Source organism: Aptenodytes patagonicus, chromosome 12 (genome assembly GCF_965638725.1).
Source record: "Aptenodytes patagonicus chromosome 12, bAptPat1.pri.cur, whole genome shotgun sequence".
NCBI lineage: Eukaryota > Metazoa > Chordata > Aves > Sphenisciformes > Spheniscidae > Aptenodytes > Aptenodytes patagonicus.
The window spans coordinates 23,059,091-23,074,878 of record NC_134960.1 but is presented as its reverse complement, the minus strand read 5'-3'; the positions used below and the strand labels follow the sequence as shown (position 1 = coordinate 23,074,878).

The 15,788-nt window shown below is 48.7% G+C and overlaps 1 protein-coding gene across 4 annotated transcripts in view; it reads left to right on the top strand.

Annotated features, from left to right (window-relative positions):
* NRG2 (neuregulin 2) overlaps nucleotides 1-15,788 on the top strand; it is a 177,479-nt gene that overhangs the window by 112,320 nt on the left and 49,371 nt on the right. For 2 of the 4 annotated variants that reach the window (XM_076350039.1, XM_076350041.1), the window contains exons 3-4: nucleotides 11,261-11,379; nucleotides 15,354-15,419. In XM_076350039.1, the coding sequence (XP_076206154.1) occupies nucleotides 11,261-11,379; nucleotides 15,354-15,419 (185 nt within the window). The remainder of the gene's footprint in view (nucleotides 1-11,260; nucleotides 11,380-15,353; nucleotides 15,420-15,788) is intronic. The other 2 variants (XM_076350042.1, XM_076350040.1) reach the window with 1 other exon arrangement.

The window sequence follows — 15,788 nt, the reverse complement described above, 5'->3', positions numbered from 1 at the left end:
AGTCACCCGCCGAGGCCTTGTCTCACGCAAGACCTTGCATCGCTGCGCCCAGGGCAAGCTCCATTGTGGCTGCCCCAAACCCCCCACGCAGCAAAGCTCTCGGGCAGCTGCTCTCAGTGAGTGTCATCCTAGGGACCGCCTCATTCAGGCAGTGCAGAAACACCAGGAGAAATAGGCCCCAGCGACTAAGCTAAGGGGTTCTCACTGGGAATTGATTTAAATGGATCCATGTTGATATTTTTCGAGGCCAAATATTTACATATGATGTATCTTAAAATTATTCCATAATCGTGACTATGCTTACATTCATATATCCTGACCTAGCCAGCAACAAAGTCAGCTTGCAACTGCCTGACCCCTTGGAAAACTTGAAACTAATTCTTTGCTAACATATGTTATGTCTGAGTGTGTGAAAAATAGCTCATCTCTTCTCATTATGGACTTGATTGATAGAGTATTAATTTTTAAAATTAGAAGCCATTAAAAAATCAGTTAGAAAAATCAGTGCTTGAATGGGTCATTGTCAATTGCTCTAATTTAATTCCAGTCCTGTTCGTTTTGATTTCAAAGTCATACCCAAAATGGTTGACCTCCTTTGTAATAACTGTAGCATTCGTGGCTGTTTTGGGATGAGGCAGAGAGGTGGAAGGCTTAGGCTAGAAACACCAGCAGATCCAGGGTAACTGGCTCGTATCTAGTGGATGCTGTCTGCTCAGGAAGGGCTGTCTGGGCTTGCAGGCAGCAGAGATAGGGCAGAACTGTGCCTGCCTCTTTGCTCTGTTGCCCTCAGTATTTCTGTGGCCCTTGTCAGCCTCATGGCCCCAGTTGTTTACCGATGGGTACTGGAGCTGGGTTGCCCTGGAGGAATGTCTGCACCACCTGCTGCAGCCAGGCATGGGAAGCCTGCCAGTCCCCCCGATGTGGACACTGCATCCCTGCGGGCAGGCAGCTGTGGGACCCTGGGGTCGCGCAGGGATGTTGGGGAGCTATTTCCCTCAGAGCTAAAGAGCAATCAGCCCCAGACCAAACACCCAGCAAAACTCTCTGGGGAGGGACCCTGGCGATGGTGAGAAGCGCCTCTTGCAGCATTTCCCAGCTGTGCTGCCAGAGATCATAGTCCTTCCTTGCCTCCTGGCACCCCATGTCCAGCACGAAGCTGTGACAGGATGGCATCCCACCCACAGCGGTGCAGGGGGGGCACGCACTCCCTGGGTCAGGGACATAAACATATGGAAGAAGGTTGATCCTCTTTCCTCAGGACACTGCTGTCAAGTCATAATTTTGCATTTACCAGTTCCTATGGCAATATGTTGGCTCACAGCCTGCCAGTGACACGCCAAAGACATGTGCGTGCTAGAAGTGCTTCCTGCTGGCAAAATAAGCCCAAGGATAAACATTTTAAAGAAAGCTGAGCACCTGCCTCCTCCAGTGTCTGAGGCTCCCTCAGCAGCAAAGGTGTGTGCCCAAAGCGTCCCCCGCTGATCGGCTCCCAGAATCGCTTCCCATCCCTGCTTCTGCTCCCTGCTGCCATTAAAACATGCCATTAAGTGGAGGGGTTGCCTGGCTGGGGCTGGGGCCTGGCTACAGAGACTATAGACTCAAGCAGCTGTTGAGGTGGGACAGCTCTGAGATGATAACCCCTTGTTGACCATTTGCCCCTTGTTGAGCAGTCAGCAGTGCAGGAGCACTTCCCCAAGCAGATCTGGATGGGTCTGTGCACACCCTGTCTGGCATCCTCAGCTTTCAGGCTCTCCTCTCCGCTGGCTTTGATAGGTCTCAGTGCTTGAAAACACCTCGAGGGCAGAGTGCTCACTGGCATTGGACTTGCCCCCTTCTGGTCTTGACTGCATGCAATAAACATTAAAAATTGCTGTGTGCAGGCAGGCTGACGATCGAGGGAGCCCTCATGACCTGGCATATCTCCTTTAAGTAGCTAGTGGAGCTGAGTTTAGTAGAGGGACCCAAAACTGGACATGGGATATGGGTGTACATCATTACTTCCAGCGTGTTAGGAGGGGACTCCAGGGAAGGATAAGCATCCTAAACTGTAAAGCTCAGAAAGGAAGTCTTACTCTACGATGATTAATTCAAGAATAATAGGGTTTATACATATGGCTCCACTTAGAGATAACACTGGTCTCAGGATAATCCTCTGCTCTTCCTTTCAGTTCAGAGTAGAGTGGGGTTTCCAGAGGGCTAGAAATAGAGCACTGGGGAGGGACTTTCATAGAGAAAGTACACAAGGCAAAAAGCTTCTCAGACTATGCGGCACCTGGCCAGGGGCACAGGATCATTTCTTTAAAAGTTTGATCCAAAGACCCCTGCCAGGATGTGGAGGTGTTGTCCATAGTGTTTCCCTTGGCCCTGTGAGTCCCTGGCAGAGCTGGGTACAGCTCTGCGTTGGACTCTTCGTCTGCAACTCTGCGGTCCTTAGACAACATGAAGAGGATTAGGATGGGAGACAAGAAGAACATGGTCGCCCTCTGTGACTCATTCCTCTACCGCTCTGTGCCTGGCTTTCCTCCCTGTGTGTTTAAAGAGCCTTGAGATCTCTAACAAGAAAGCATGACTGAAGCCCTTTTTTTTGTGATCAAGTTTTCATCTGATTCCACTGGCCTTCCTAGAGTAGGAGATCTCTTTGAAAATAATGGAAGTATATGTTGTAAGGAGGAGAGGAGCAGTTAACTGAGCATGTCAGCTCTTCAGCTTTTCCATCAATCATCTTCCCTCTTGTTTTTTAAACTTACCGGCAAAACTTCTGGTGCCATTAGGCAAAGGAGTCATTTTTTTCAATGGGTATTTGCTGGAGGGAGGGGAACAATTCTGATTCCTCCTTTCTGAACTGCATGTTCCATCTGTAATTGGTAACAGGCTGGGGCAAGCCTGGCTTGCACGAAGAGGAAACTTCTCTTTAAGGTGGAAGAAATTATTGGCTGGAATTTTATCTCCAGCTCAATTTAAATAAAACACAGTTGACGAGGAACCTAGAGAAATTACCCAGAAAGAATTGCATGCAGTAGTGGAAGTACAGCATAGTGACTGGCTCTCCCTCTGAGCTGCCAAAGCAATACTGTTTTCTGCTGAGTGCGTCTGAGACCTAACCGAGGCCGCTGGCTCCCAGAAAGTTAAGGTTGGGTTTTGGCTCTCTGACTGTCCTGGCAAATGGTCAAATGCCAATTCTGGAGAAAGCCAAGGGAGTTTCTGTTTGCGGAGGTGTAGAGAACCTGCCTCACTTCAGGGTGTGCTCAGGACTCAGCCCTGAGACACATAGATCTTCAGCTGCAGTCACGGGGGTCCAGGAGCCTGGTGGTGTCCTATAGCTGTGGCTGTCCTTACAGCCTCTTCTCTTTGTGTGCTCTTTTACCAAGGGAGATTGCTGGGTTGATGAAGTAGGCGTATCATTAGATTGGAGAGGGTTGGCAGTTCAGTTTGGGACAGGCTGACCATATGACATCCCTTGGGAGTAGTGTCCTACTTTCAGTATCACCAGGAATCCCTATTGTTAGCCTGTAAGTGGAGCCAAGGGATACCCTCCTCTCCTGTTTCTGTACAGTAGTCCCTCAGGCAATGCTAGTTGGGGCAGATTCATTGCTGGGGTCTTCCTTGTAGAGCTCCCTGCTGTAGATTATTCCCCACCCACAATGAATGGGGCTGTGGTCTTCCCTGTACAGCTCACTGCTCTGGAATGAAGGCAAAAAAAAATAATAATGCCAAAGCAGCAGGGGAAAGAGAGTGCCAATAAAGATAAATGATTTCCTAATTAAGCCTGGAGACAAGGAGGGGCAAAGAGAACTGTTGAAGCCTTGTGGGAGCCAGAGTGAACCCAAGCAGGCTATACCACCACTCTGGCAGGGGTCTTCAGGCTGACATTTTTAAACAAAGGAAAAAGCTCATTTGACAATGGATCTTGCAAGAGCAATTCCAGATGCCTTGAAGCTAAGACTCTGCTTAAGCACCGGTGTTGTTATAATCACCAGGGGAGCTTCTGCCTTGCTAACTCTCACGATGTCACCATAAGTCTCCAATATTTGGGATTTTGTTTTAGCTGCTGAAGGCACTTTATTGGAGGGGGGGTTGAAGGAAAGCATCTCCTTTGTTTGTCTGTTTGTTGTTTTAAAGGACGTGATGGACATCATCTTGGCCAATGCACCTGGGACTGAACCAGGGAATTTGAGAACTGAAAGGAGCAGCAGTTGAGTCTTGAGCTAGAACAATCCACAAACTTTGCAAGTTGGGGCTCTTAAGAGATTCAGGGAATGGGCATTTAATCAAACTTGACCGAGTTATAGTGGCTAACAAGTTATGGTCAGATCCTGGGCTGCTTCAACTGATGGTGTGTGAAACTTAGAGGTGGAAGGAACTTTACGAGCCTGAAATTTTGTGTGGTTATTCCAGTGATGTTGGCTGCTTAAAAAAAAAATAAATCTCTCCCTACAGACCTTAGCTGACTGCGGTTGCAAAATGTCACAGATTAGGTTGAAGCACTCATTGAGACATGAGCTGAAGTCCCATTAATCCAGTTTAAGTTAAAATGCTTTGCCTTGGGGCAGGAGGGCTAGGGTGAGGGCTGAGGCTGCAGGCAGTTCAGCTGGGACAGCACATTATATACCTACAGGCATGAATTTGCCAGGTCCCCCTTATACTTCATGGATCAGGCACAGGTGAGGGTCTGTGACACATACTAGTTTCAGAAAAATGACTTAGGAAGAAAAGAATGATATGCATCCCAAAGGCTCCAAACTCAGAAAGGAGCCCCAAAACTGTAACTGAATCTCTTGCACAACCCTGTATACCACCATGGTGATATGTTTCGCAGAGGTTTTGGAGGGGTAGTCCTCTGTCCATCTGAAGGTGACATCCCTTTCCCATGACCTCTGTTCCCACAAATGCTTTTTCCTGATCTGGGTATTTGCAGCCTGGCTCTGCTCATCTCCATTCCTCTGCTCTGCACAGGGCTCCCCCCCCAGACAGCTGCTTTTAGCATGGCACCTCCCTCTCCTCCTCCTCTGATTCTTTAAAACTAATTGGCTTTGCTTTAAAGGCCCTCTCAGGCCTTCCTCCCTCACTTCTGGCAATCCCTGAAGTTTTGGTCCTGCCTCTGATTTGCCCAGCATATCAGTCTCCATCTAATATGTGATACGCTTCCAAACTAGGACCTCTGTGCCTTCTCCTCAGCAGCACTGACCCTTTCTTCCCCTCCCTGCTACAGAACGAGCTTGTGGTTTGGTTGCTGAGATGGTGAGACCTTTGCACACTGTCCTGGCTGCACACCTACCGGGGGTGTCTCGTCTCTGTATTGGGGTCATACACTCTTTGGGACAGGGAGGTATCTGTTCCACATTTGGTGCTGGAAGGTCCTTGGCTCTTGGGAGGCTGCTAGCGTGCTCCTGTGATATATCACAGTAAGCAGGGAAAGAACCTGCTCTGAGCTGGCCTCAGAGTACTGCTCCAGGATCTACATTTTCTCAAAGAAATTCAAATCCTGGCATTGGGGTTGGAGGAAACATTCGTGGGATGGATCAATTGCCTTGAATTCCAGGACAAGTAATACAAGGGACCCTGCGCTGACATCGGGTCTGTGCATCAGCCTTAACCCGAAACTCAGCTTTTACGTATTTATTGATTTCACGTCCTGGCAGCTGCCACAGACTTGCCTGGCACAAAGAGCAGCAGCACACAGGGATTTGCCTCTCAACAGAGCGGCCACAAAGTCCACTCCAGGGACTGGTGTGTGGTTGCATTACACTGCCTCTGTTGCCCTACACCTAATCCCATTGTGGGAACATCTGTGGCAATTCAGCAATGTGGCCCCAGGCTGAATTTGAGGATGGACGAGGGTTGCACAAGTGACCCTGCTCTTTGGAGCGTACTTATCGATCTTTTCTCCTTTTGTTGACGCTGCGTGACCCAGAAGGGACTCCAGCTCTCACTCTGAGACCAGTGTCAGTGTCAGCTCTGCAGAGTGAGGACTGGTCAAGTCTTCCTTTTAAAATCAGCCTGTCCCAAGCCTGGGCACAGAGAGACAACAGCACTGCTGAGCAGAGAAGGGGCAAATCTGCTTTTCAGGTTAGAACAGCACTTTAATGTCGGGGGACAGGGGTAGGAGAGAGCAGGCAGAGGGGGTCAGGGGATGGTTGGTCCTGTCCTGGGCATCCGCAAGGACATTAGCTGTCTCCCACGCCGTCTCCTTCTCCCGCAGTCCCAGCAGGTCAAACACTGAGCGGGGCAGATGATGGTGTGAGGGGAGGAGGAAGGAGGACTTCCCCCACTGCAAAAGGGATGATGGCCGAGCTGAAAAGTCTGAACCTTCCTGTCCTTATCCCTCTTACTTGGTTGCTTTGCTTGAGGGCATTTTTTTCCCCCTTTCCCATTTGCTGTTTCTGTAGCTAATCCTGAGCTAGCCAGATCATGCCCTAGAGTGCATAGCAGCCAGCATAGGGCCACTTGTTTTTCCTAAGCACTGCAAGGCACAGCCGGCTTGCCCAGCTCTGTTGTGCTGCTCTGTAACTGAAGGGCAGGGAAGAGATTGGGGTGGTTTCCATCTGTCTGTGCAGGGGAGAGGATGCTCCTGGCTGCCACTTCTGCCCTGCCAGACAGAGGTGCTTTGCCACAGCCATCCCCACTCTGTTTTGCATTGCAGTGATCTCTTCTACCTGATTTTATCCCACTGTGTGCTGGGGAAGATGAATGTGTTCCCCAAGGCCAGGGCACTGAGAGCCTCTGCTCCAGCCAGTGAGGCTGCCTGACATTTGACGGTTGCTGGACAACACTTCTTGGCTGTAAGCTGAGGAACTGGATATTCTGAATCTTCTTGCCAATCATTAACCTGCTCTCTCAGGGCAAATGCACCACCGTGCAGAGTGCCAGGACAGTACATAGGCACCAATTAAGTCTTTGGCAGGAGTGTAAGCAGTACACATTACAGCAATTGCCGGCCTTTCTGCTCTCTGCAATCTTGGTGTGCTTCCTGCCACCGGCTCTCCGTGCAAACAGAGAGGAATGGAGTTAATAGGTAACCACAGCAGTGTATTCAGTGTGTCCTTTGCAAGGGTCATATTTGGGAATTTCCTTTTCCTAGGATCTCAGGTGTGTTTACGATGTGCAGTGTTCTTCATTGAGAATTTAGGGGCCACGTATGGTGTAGTCTTCATCAGCTAATTCCTTGACTCCTTTATTACTTATGTGTTAGCTACCCTGTTCTTAGAAGACTAATAAAATACTACAACAGTAGTAATCCTAGAGCTGTTTTCGCCCTGAACGATGGAGAAGTGGCTGAACTCAAATAGGGAATAGTGAGTCCTCAGTGAAATGTAGGTGTCTTGGAGGCAGCTCGTGGCAGCTGCTCTCCTGCTCACATGCTCTGAAACGAATGGCTTCACGAGGAGGTGACCCAGGAAGACAGTCCCATTTCCACTTGGCAGTAGGGAAGAGGAGGAAAATGATTCAAGCTTGACCAAAGTGCTGGTGGGAACATGACTCCTGTCATGAAAAGTTCCTCCTTGGCTGAGATGAAGGGCCTGTTTCTTTTCCTCTGACTATACTGGATGCCTCAGGGCCCAAGCTCACATTTAAATGTCTAACTCTGAGATGTCTAAATTACAGCAGATGAGGCCACCCTTCCTGGCCAGAATTTGCCAGGATCTTTGTGTAGGTCCCGGCCAAGGGCTGATCTCCGTGTTTCCCATTGTAGTCTGGAGATTAGCGCTGCAGAGGGTGATTTACTCATCGCTCCAAACTGCCCTCTGGGGGACTCTTTTCTCTTGGCCAGAAAGGTATTTTGAGGGATCTTCTTCTGGCCAGGCTGAAGGTCTCCTTGTGAATCCTATCCCCCAGAGCTTGCAGACAACATATTCCCCATGGCTTATTCCTCCACTGGCACTACAGGAGATAATTAGTGCGTGGCTAAGTCATATGTGCTGAGGGTCAGAAAAGACAATGAGGAAGATTTTCCCCTGGAGTAAAGACATGTCAACAGAGTTGCACTGCAGTGAAATGATGGGATCTGTCAGTGACCCTGGCCCTTTCACTGAACAAACAGCCCGGGGCAGCGCCTTCCTCCAGAAGAATGGCATCGTCTGGCAGCCAGGCACCCTTGTGAACGCACACCGTAAGGCTTTCCCAGGGGCTGGCCTCCCCAAGAGACACGCTGCCCAGAAGGGCAGCAGGGGACGATGCAAAACTCCTGTGCACAACATACTTCCTCGTATGCTACTACTTGGTATTTCTGTAAAAACATGCCTCAGCCCTCGTGTGAACAAAGTACCTGCCCTCGGGGGCAGCAGAAGGAAGAACACAAACTTGAAAAACCAATTTCCTAGGCAGTTTTGAGATATTTCAGTAGCACTTGGAGATAGTAAAATAGAACAGAGACAGACTGGTCATCTTTGCCACACACAGATCAAGCAAGGTCTAGTCTCTTTTACATCCTTCAGTTCAGTTCTTCTAGTGCACAGGCACTATCCATGTGAATTAAAAGGCACATGACTAATGCTGTGAAACAAGTTATCTCTCTGGCTGTTTCAGTGCTTCCCGGAATAGGGAAATTCTCTTTACTGTGGCTGTGCTCCACATTAAAACTGATCCTCCTCTGCACCCTTCATCTCTCTTCCCCGAGTCTGTTACCTGACATTATACATAGAATCATAGAATCCTCTTTGGTTTCACCTTGATGCTGATATGCTATAAATGCCAACATTGCTTTTTATTCTGCTCACATTCCTCTCCAGTTCTAGGTAAAAGACCAAATGTTTCTCATCCTGTTCTTGGAGATGGATCTGTCAAGTGTGCCCCCTTTCATTAGCCTTTTGTGTCACCAATAACTTACTAATTTGTATCTTTGGGAATTAAAACCCTTTATCTGTAAAAGATCACGTACATAGGTGATATTCTAATGCTGTAGTGGATTTTTCCAGTTACTACACACGGTGAAACACGCTGTGCATATGAGATTGCAATGCAGCCAATTATCATTAGAATACCTGTCCTCTGGCAGCTGAAGGCAGCGTGTTCGTTAATGCTTTCAGCTCTGCACTGGCAGATAGCCTCAGCATGCTGGTGTGCAAGGGTGGTGTTTGCTACAGGACTTTGAGTTAGAGCCTCGCTCTTTCAAGCTGCTTTCAACATGTGCTGCCTGCCCTTTCACTCTGTGTTGCAGCAGTCGCTAAAAGCCTGACATAGGGGTGCTTTATAAAACAAATGGTGTATTCTGTCAATGAGGGTTGAGACAGCTGAGAGAAAGTAATGGCTGGGCTGTGCTGGGGGCAGTCTTGCATGCAGTAGTACCAGGAGCCCACCTCGCCCCTTTGCCGAGTGATCCTACACCTGCCTCTGTGGAGGGAGTGGGGAACATGGTCCTGGACTGGGCACTGCAGCCCAACAGAGCCAACCCCCTTCATCAGGTGCCCATCGTACCTCCCCAGCAAGATGCAGAACCCAACTGCCACCGGGCAGCAACAGGCCCTCGAGGCCCTTAAATGCTTTGCTGTCTCTTGGGTGCTGCTTGACTCCTAAGGCATCACAGCAGTGAGGACCACGATGCCCAGGACTGTCACAGGTTGCTCCAAGAGACTTGAGAAAATTCAGAGGAGCGTACAGCACTGGCATTCAAGGCAGCTTTGCACCACTCTGAATCAGCCTGCTTGTTTAGGCATCCATGTTGGAACACGTTGGCCCAAATAACTGGCTTTACACAGTGGGGAGACCTAGGATTAGAGGGATTCATGAGATCTTTGCATACTGTCAACATTAATTTAAAAATTGCTCCACATGGGGCCGAAACTCATGCAGTTGAACACTTGACCGCATCCTGTAAAACAGGGCAGCGCCTGTATCCTGGGAGCTGTACCAAGTTGTCTCCAAGTGCTTTTAATTTACTAATATAACTAGTGAGATGTTCCTGCTGTGTCCTTGTGCCATGCCCCCCAGTAGAACAGCATGTCAGGGTGTTAAAAAGATGCCAGTGTGCTTCTGTGAAGGACTTCCTATGGACGATGATTCGCACAGCCCAAAGAAAAGTCCTTCTCAGATGACACATGTAACATTGCAAAAAAATTATTATTTTCCACATAAAAGGAATTTTATTTGCCTTCAGCGACATAGGCCACTGGGACCTCTTTCTAAAGCTGGCAGTGTTTCCAAGACTCTAAATAAAGCGACTGTATGACACAGACCTGAGATAAAAGCTTAGGGTAGAAAGCAGAGGGATGTTCTCATGAGAAGAGTACACAGGGTGGGTTTTGATAAGATGGCTAAAATGGAAGGAAATTTAGTAAAAAAGAGGGCCTAATGTGGGGGTCCCACTGTGGTCTCATGAGTGGTATTCAGCGTGTGCTGAAGACTCCTATAAGATCTCTGTTAAATTAGGCAACAAAAGGTTTTGCCTATTACACAGAGAGACATCCCAGAGAATCATCATCAGTCATAGCCGGTGGGAAAGGCGATGCTCGTCTTCCCCGTAGCGCTGCAGAGCTCTGCCGCAGAGCTGCTCCCTCTCCCATGAAGCACGCAGCACAGGTTGTTAGGTGGCATGGGCAATCATCACGTACATCGTCTTCTGCTCTTTCTAGGCACTTCTGGCTGATGATTGTGTGCAGTTCAGCCCCACATGTTTGTAGTACATTGGAGTGTGTGTACTTGGGGAAGACAAAGCGCTTGCCCTATTTGTTGGCCCGGATAAAGCTACAGGCTAGCTGCCTAGGTCAAACCACAGGGTTCTAATTTGCAGGCTGGAAAGGGATGAGTCCCCCCTGACCCCGTGGGTGTTCGCGTTTGAGTGTCTGGCACTGCTGAACACAGCCGGTGAAACACCGGACTGCTCAGCCTCCTTGCTGAGGAAGGTGCAGAACATGCATCTCATCTCCACATCTCCGTCTTGCAGGCAGATCCCGCTGTCCACCAGTAAAGTGGCTTTTCTCCAGTGCAGAAATTCTGTGTGCTGGGATGTTGGGACTCTTGGGCTCAACCCCTCGCAAGACTTCTTGTGCGAATGAGAGCAGTTGTCAGACCAAACCGTGGCAACATGCTAAGAGCAGTGGGTTCAGAGGGAGATGTTCCTTTAGGAAATCATGGTGGTTGTGGTTCCTGGGAAGGGTCTCATCCGAATCCTGACCAGGCTTGAGCGCCTATTCAACTTGTGAAGTCAGGCAGCCCATCCTCTCAGGAAGGGGTGACGTACCAGGCAGCGTACCGGGCCAGGAATGGTTATCAATTCATGAGGATGGTTAGCAATCGAGTAAGAAATGTCTGCTGTACTTTTCAACAGAAAGATTTCCAGACTGCAGTTCAACAAGGTGAAGCTGGAAGATGCTGGGGAGTACAGCTGCGAAGCGGAGAACGTTTTAGGGAAAGACACCGCAAAAGGCAGCCTGAATGTGAAAAGTGGTAAGTGAAGAAGCCAGCAAATGTCTTGAGCTGTCTGCCATTCAAGCAGAAAGCGGGAGGTTCTGCACATGATCTGTCTTGTATTTTGTTTCATGCTTTCAGGATATCGAGTAAAACAATCTTGGGAGATAAGAAAAATGCAGCTTAGCATAAATGTTTATCTTTGTTATCTGTCACTGGCAATGTGGTTAATTTACATTTTAAATAAACTTACAGTCTATGTATTTTTTTAAAAGGGGTAAGGAGGAAAGAAAGCTGGTGGGCTTGATGTATTATTTTTTTAAAGAATTTCTGAGAAGCAAAACTCACCAGAAGACAAGTAATTAAACCATAGGTTTGTGATGAGTGAAGTTGCTTCTGGTTTTCATCCTAGAATGTGTGCTCCATCTCTTAGAGCTCAGCGGATGGAGTCTGAGGTTAGGTGGTTTTATTATTATCTTGGTCATAATAATTATATTGCTTAACATGATGGTTTGGGTGCACCCTCCAGCTCAGAAAGTCCCTACAGTGGATGCCAGAAGCTGGGAGGGTGCGACTAGGGGAGGGATGGCTCTGTACAAGCTCTGTTTCCTAAGCTCTTCCTCCTGCCATTCACAGTGGGCCACTGCGGGAGCCTGGGCTCTGTGCTCTGCAGCCCTTTGGTGTGATCCAGTTTTTCTGTTGTGCTCTTATTAGCATTAGTCAAATGTGAAGGAAGGTAGCTTTCTCCTGCTGCTTTCTGGCATTATTTTCTCTATTAACCTCTGCCTCAGCAGTGTTTGCAGTCCTGAATCTTTTATTCTGTGAGGCTGCAATATCACATAGCCTCCCCCCCAGCTACTCTGCCTGTAAAAGCCCAGTGCTTGCAAAGTCTGGAGAAAGGCCATCCATGCTCAGACCTCCATGCCTTCATGCTTCACGTCTATGAAGTTCTTTCCGATCACAATAGGAAAGGTGTCCAGAGTAAACTAACTGAGGCAGTGCCACTCCTTTTTTTCTGAATCACGCTCTGGCTGTCCCATCGCAATGTAAACTGTTCCTGTTTTGACTGGGAGCTGCATGTGCAACACCCCCTCCCCATGTGCAACATGCGCGGGCAGCATGTGCCTGCCATCAGAGCCCTGCCTGCCTCCTCCGCTCGCCCTTCCCAGTCACTAGCAAACCCCTTTCACAAGAAGAGCGTGACCGAGCAGCGCCCGCTGCAAGGCTCTGATCCTGCACACTGGTTATGGCACCAGGAAAATGCACATCAGGCCACTAGAACTTCGAACTGCCCCTTCCCGCACGCACAGGTAATGGCAGCATTTGTCGGGGTTTAACTCTTCCTCCGCAGGAAGGCACGCTGTCTGGCAAGGACAGGTGGTTGCTCTCACTCAGGCCACAGGGGGTATGAGGACACACCTGAATTGCCCAGAAATGTGTTGAGATCTGAAAACCAACCAAAGAGACCCAAAGATCTGGCCTGTACCTTTTCCTAGGGGGAGCTGCAGGCTGCAAGGTGCTGCAGATCCAGTAGATTGCCTGCTGTGCCCTGCTGTGGCAGTGCCTTGATTAATCCATTTTCTAAGCTGCCTTGCAAATCTGCCTTTGGCTTGCCACTCTCAGCTGCATGCACACCTTGCTGTTGCTATTTGCAGGTCACCTGGCAGGACAGCAGTTGAATGCTAGTTGTACTCCCTTGCAAAGGTAAAGAAGATGATGGTGATTGCTGTAGGCTTTTGCAGCTCTGTCACCCCCTTTGCACTCTTTTTTCACTTCCCCCTGGAGCTACCCAGGCACTTGCTGTCGTGGAGTCTCCCTCTTTCCTTAATGCTGGGCCTTCTTGGGACCTTGACAGCTTTCCCCACTTCTGCAAGCTCCCTTCTTCTGTGATATCTTTCAGTAGAAAACTTCTCAGGGCATCTGCTTGTCTCTGAATCCACGTGTGCTGTCTTCTGTCCCTGCCTGCATTCTTCTCCAGGCTCCTTAGAACCGATCCTATTGTGGCTAAGCCTCAACACAGTGCTCTGTGAAGTTCTAGCAGTTTATAACAATTAATCAGAGCAGACGTGTGAGCTGGCCTCCCCTCAGAGCCTTCCCCTCTTTCCCAGAAGCTCACTCCAGCTATTGCTGTTTCTGTAAGTTCTGCTGCTTTATATTCTGCTTCTTTACTGCTGCCCTGTCCCTGGGAACCTGGTGCATCTGCCTGTCCCGGGCAGGCTGGCTGCGACTGGTGCTCTGGGACTGTCTGCTGGAAGCACACTTTCTGACCTGACACTTAGCAGTATTGTTGGAGGTCCTGTAATGTTGCTGTGATACAGGCGGGTGAATCCAGGACTTGGAAAAAGTCCTGAGCTAACACTGCATCTTGTGATACAGAGACATGAGGTTTGGGGACATTTCTGGGTGCCCCTGTAGAGAGGTGGCATTGCGAGAGGTGGCCTGAGCTGTTGAGGCTTGAGATGAGCATCGTGGAGGAGCGAGGTGTCCTCAGCCCAACTCGCCATTCCCCTCCAGGGGTGCAGAGGCCAGAGATGGAGGCTCCTGAGCCCACTCGAGTCCTGGCTGGCAGAGAAGGAGCTCACACGTGAGAGCCTCAGGCCCATGGATGTGAAGGTCTGAGATTCAGTCTCTGCTGGTAAAAATTTCTCAGTGTGATGAGGCAGCCTTGCCATTGCGAAGTACTCTTCGGTCTATTCCACTACCACTTTTCGGTTTATACCAGTTTCAAAAGAGCACCTTTTCAGCCATGCAGATCTGTTGCAAATCACCGAAAACACCACATTGAAGAGGGGTTTTCTTTAGAAAGAGAGTGGCTGCAGTGCAGCGAGCCCTTGTCACTTAGAAAATGCCCATCAGCCAAACCCATCACCTCATCTCTCCTCTGCAGTTCCGGTATTTCCACAAAATGCCCAGCTCAGAAATAAATGCTTTTGCATTGACAAGCTTTGGGAGGTGTCAGTTTCTGAGGAAATGCTTCTGGGCTTAGCCAAAACATATTGTGCTTTGGTGCTATTTTCAGATTTTTATTACTTTGAGGTAAATTAGATGCTTTCTTAGAAAAATGTCCGATTTCCCACTTCTCTTTATTGAGTAGTCTGATATTGGTATCACATGGGCATGAGGGCACAGCTGACATGTGACTGTTTCAGACTCTTTTTTTCCTCAGAAAATTTCTAGACACCTCCTTAACTGGCCCCCCCTCCCCCTTTGCTAAACACTGCAGGAAAAATCAAACTTTTATAAAAAATTCTTTCTGCTTTTACCTTTTCATGGTGGTCTCACCCCCTATCTCTGACAGGGTGCTGCACACACAGCGTAGGCTCCTGGTGCTTTCTCCTTTGTGCATCTAGAGGGTGGTGAGGGGCTTTGATCCAGAAGGGGCTGTTGCTGCCAGCGGCTTGAGTAGAGCTGGTGACTGTGGACATTGGACTTTCCCAGTATCCGGGTTTATAAAGAAGAAATTGCTACATGTGCTCGGCTCCACGGCCTTGGGCCATGGCCTTCATCTGTTTCATGTTCCTCCATCTCTCGTACGAGCATGACTTTGTGCTGCAGAACTGCACATACTTGTGGGATGGAGGCTCTTCAGATGACCTCACCTTTTCTTAAACTCCACATTTTTCTCACTGTCGTGTTCTGTGATCCCGTCTTTGCACTCTCGTGGTCGTCAGGACTAAGAAAACCTCCCCCAGTTTCGCTCATCACCTGCTGGGTGAATCGTGAGCCATTCCTGCCTTTTTATCACGACAGAGATCCTAATGGCATGAGATCCTTTACAGCGAGGAGACCGGCGTGCCCTGTGCCGTCCCCTGCAAGGCCACTCGTTTATCTGCCTCTGTTACCCAGTTACCCATCTGAGCGTCCTCTAACCAGTACTAACACGTTGACAGCCACCCCAGCCTGTGCCACCCAGCAGCACCCGCTCTTGTCCTCCTCCCTGCAGTAGCTAAGCCCACTCTTCTCTGTTCAAAATAGATATTTTGTTCACTACTTTCTTACCTTAATTTCCCCAGGAACAACGAAAGCACCACAAGTCTTACCAGCCTCAGAAACTAAAATAGTTGTTATGGAAGAAGAGTGTAAGTACCTCTCCCCTGGCTCCCCCAATATAGCTTTTTTCCCCTTATTTGTTTTGTTTTTATGAGACATTTTGCATAAATGCTTTATTGCCTCCTGGAATCTTCTTTAATCACTACTTCTTTTGATTTCTCCCAAAGCCATTGATCTTTCCCTAGATCTTTCAGAAAATATGATTTATATTGCTGGTGTCTATCTTAGAGAGGGGTAACTTTTGCAATGGTAACTTGAAGAATGTACTACTTAAAATTGCAGCTGGATTTTAAGGACTCCCAGCTCTTTCAATACACGGGTTTATTGATATTTGTACGATGTGCTTGTTACGGCCTTTGATTTAGCGGTTTTTTTTGTTGGTTTGTTTTTGGGTTTGG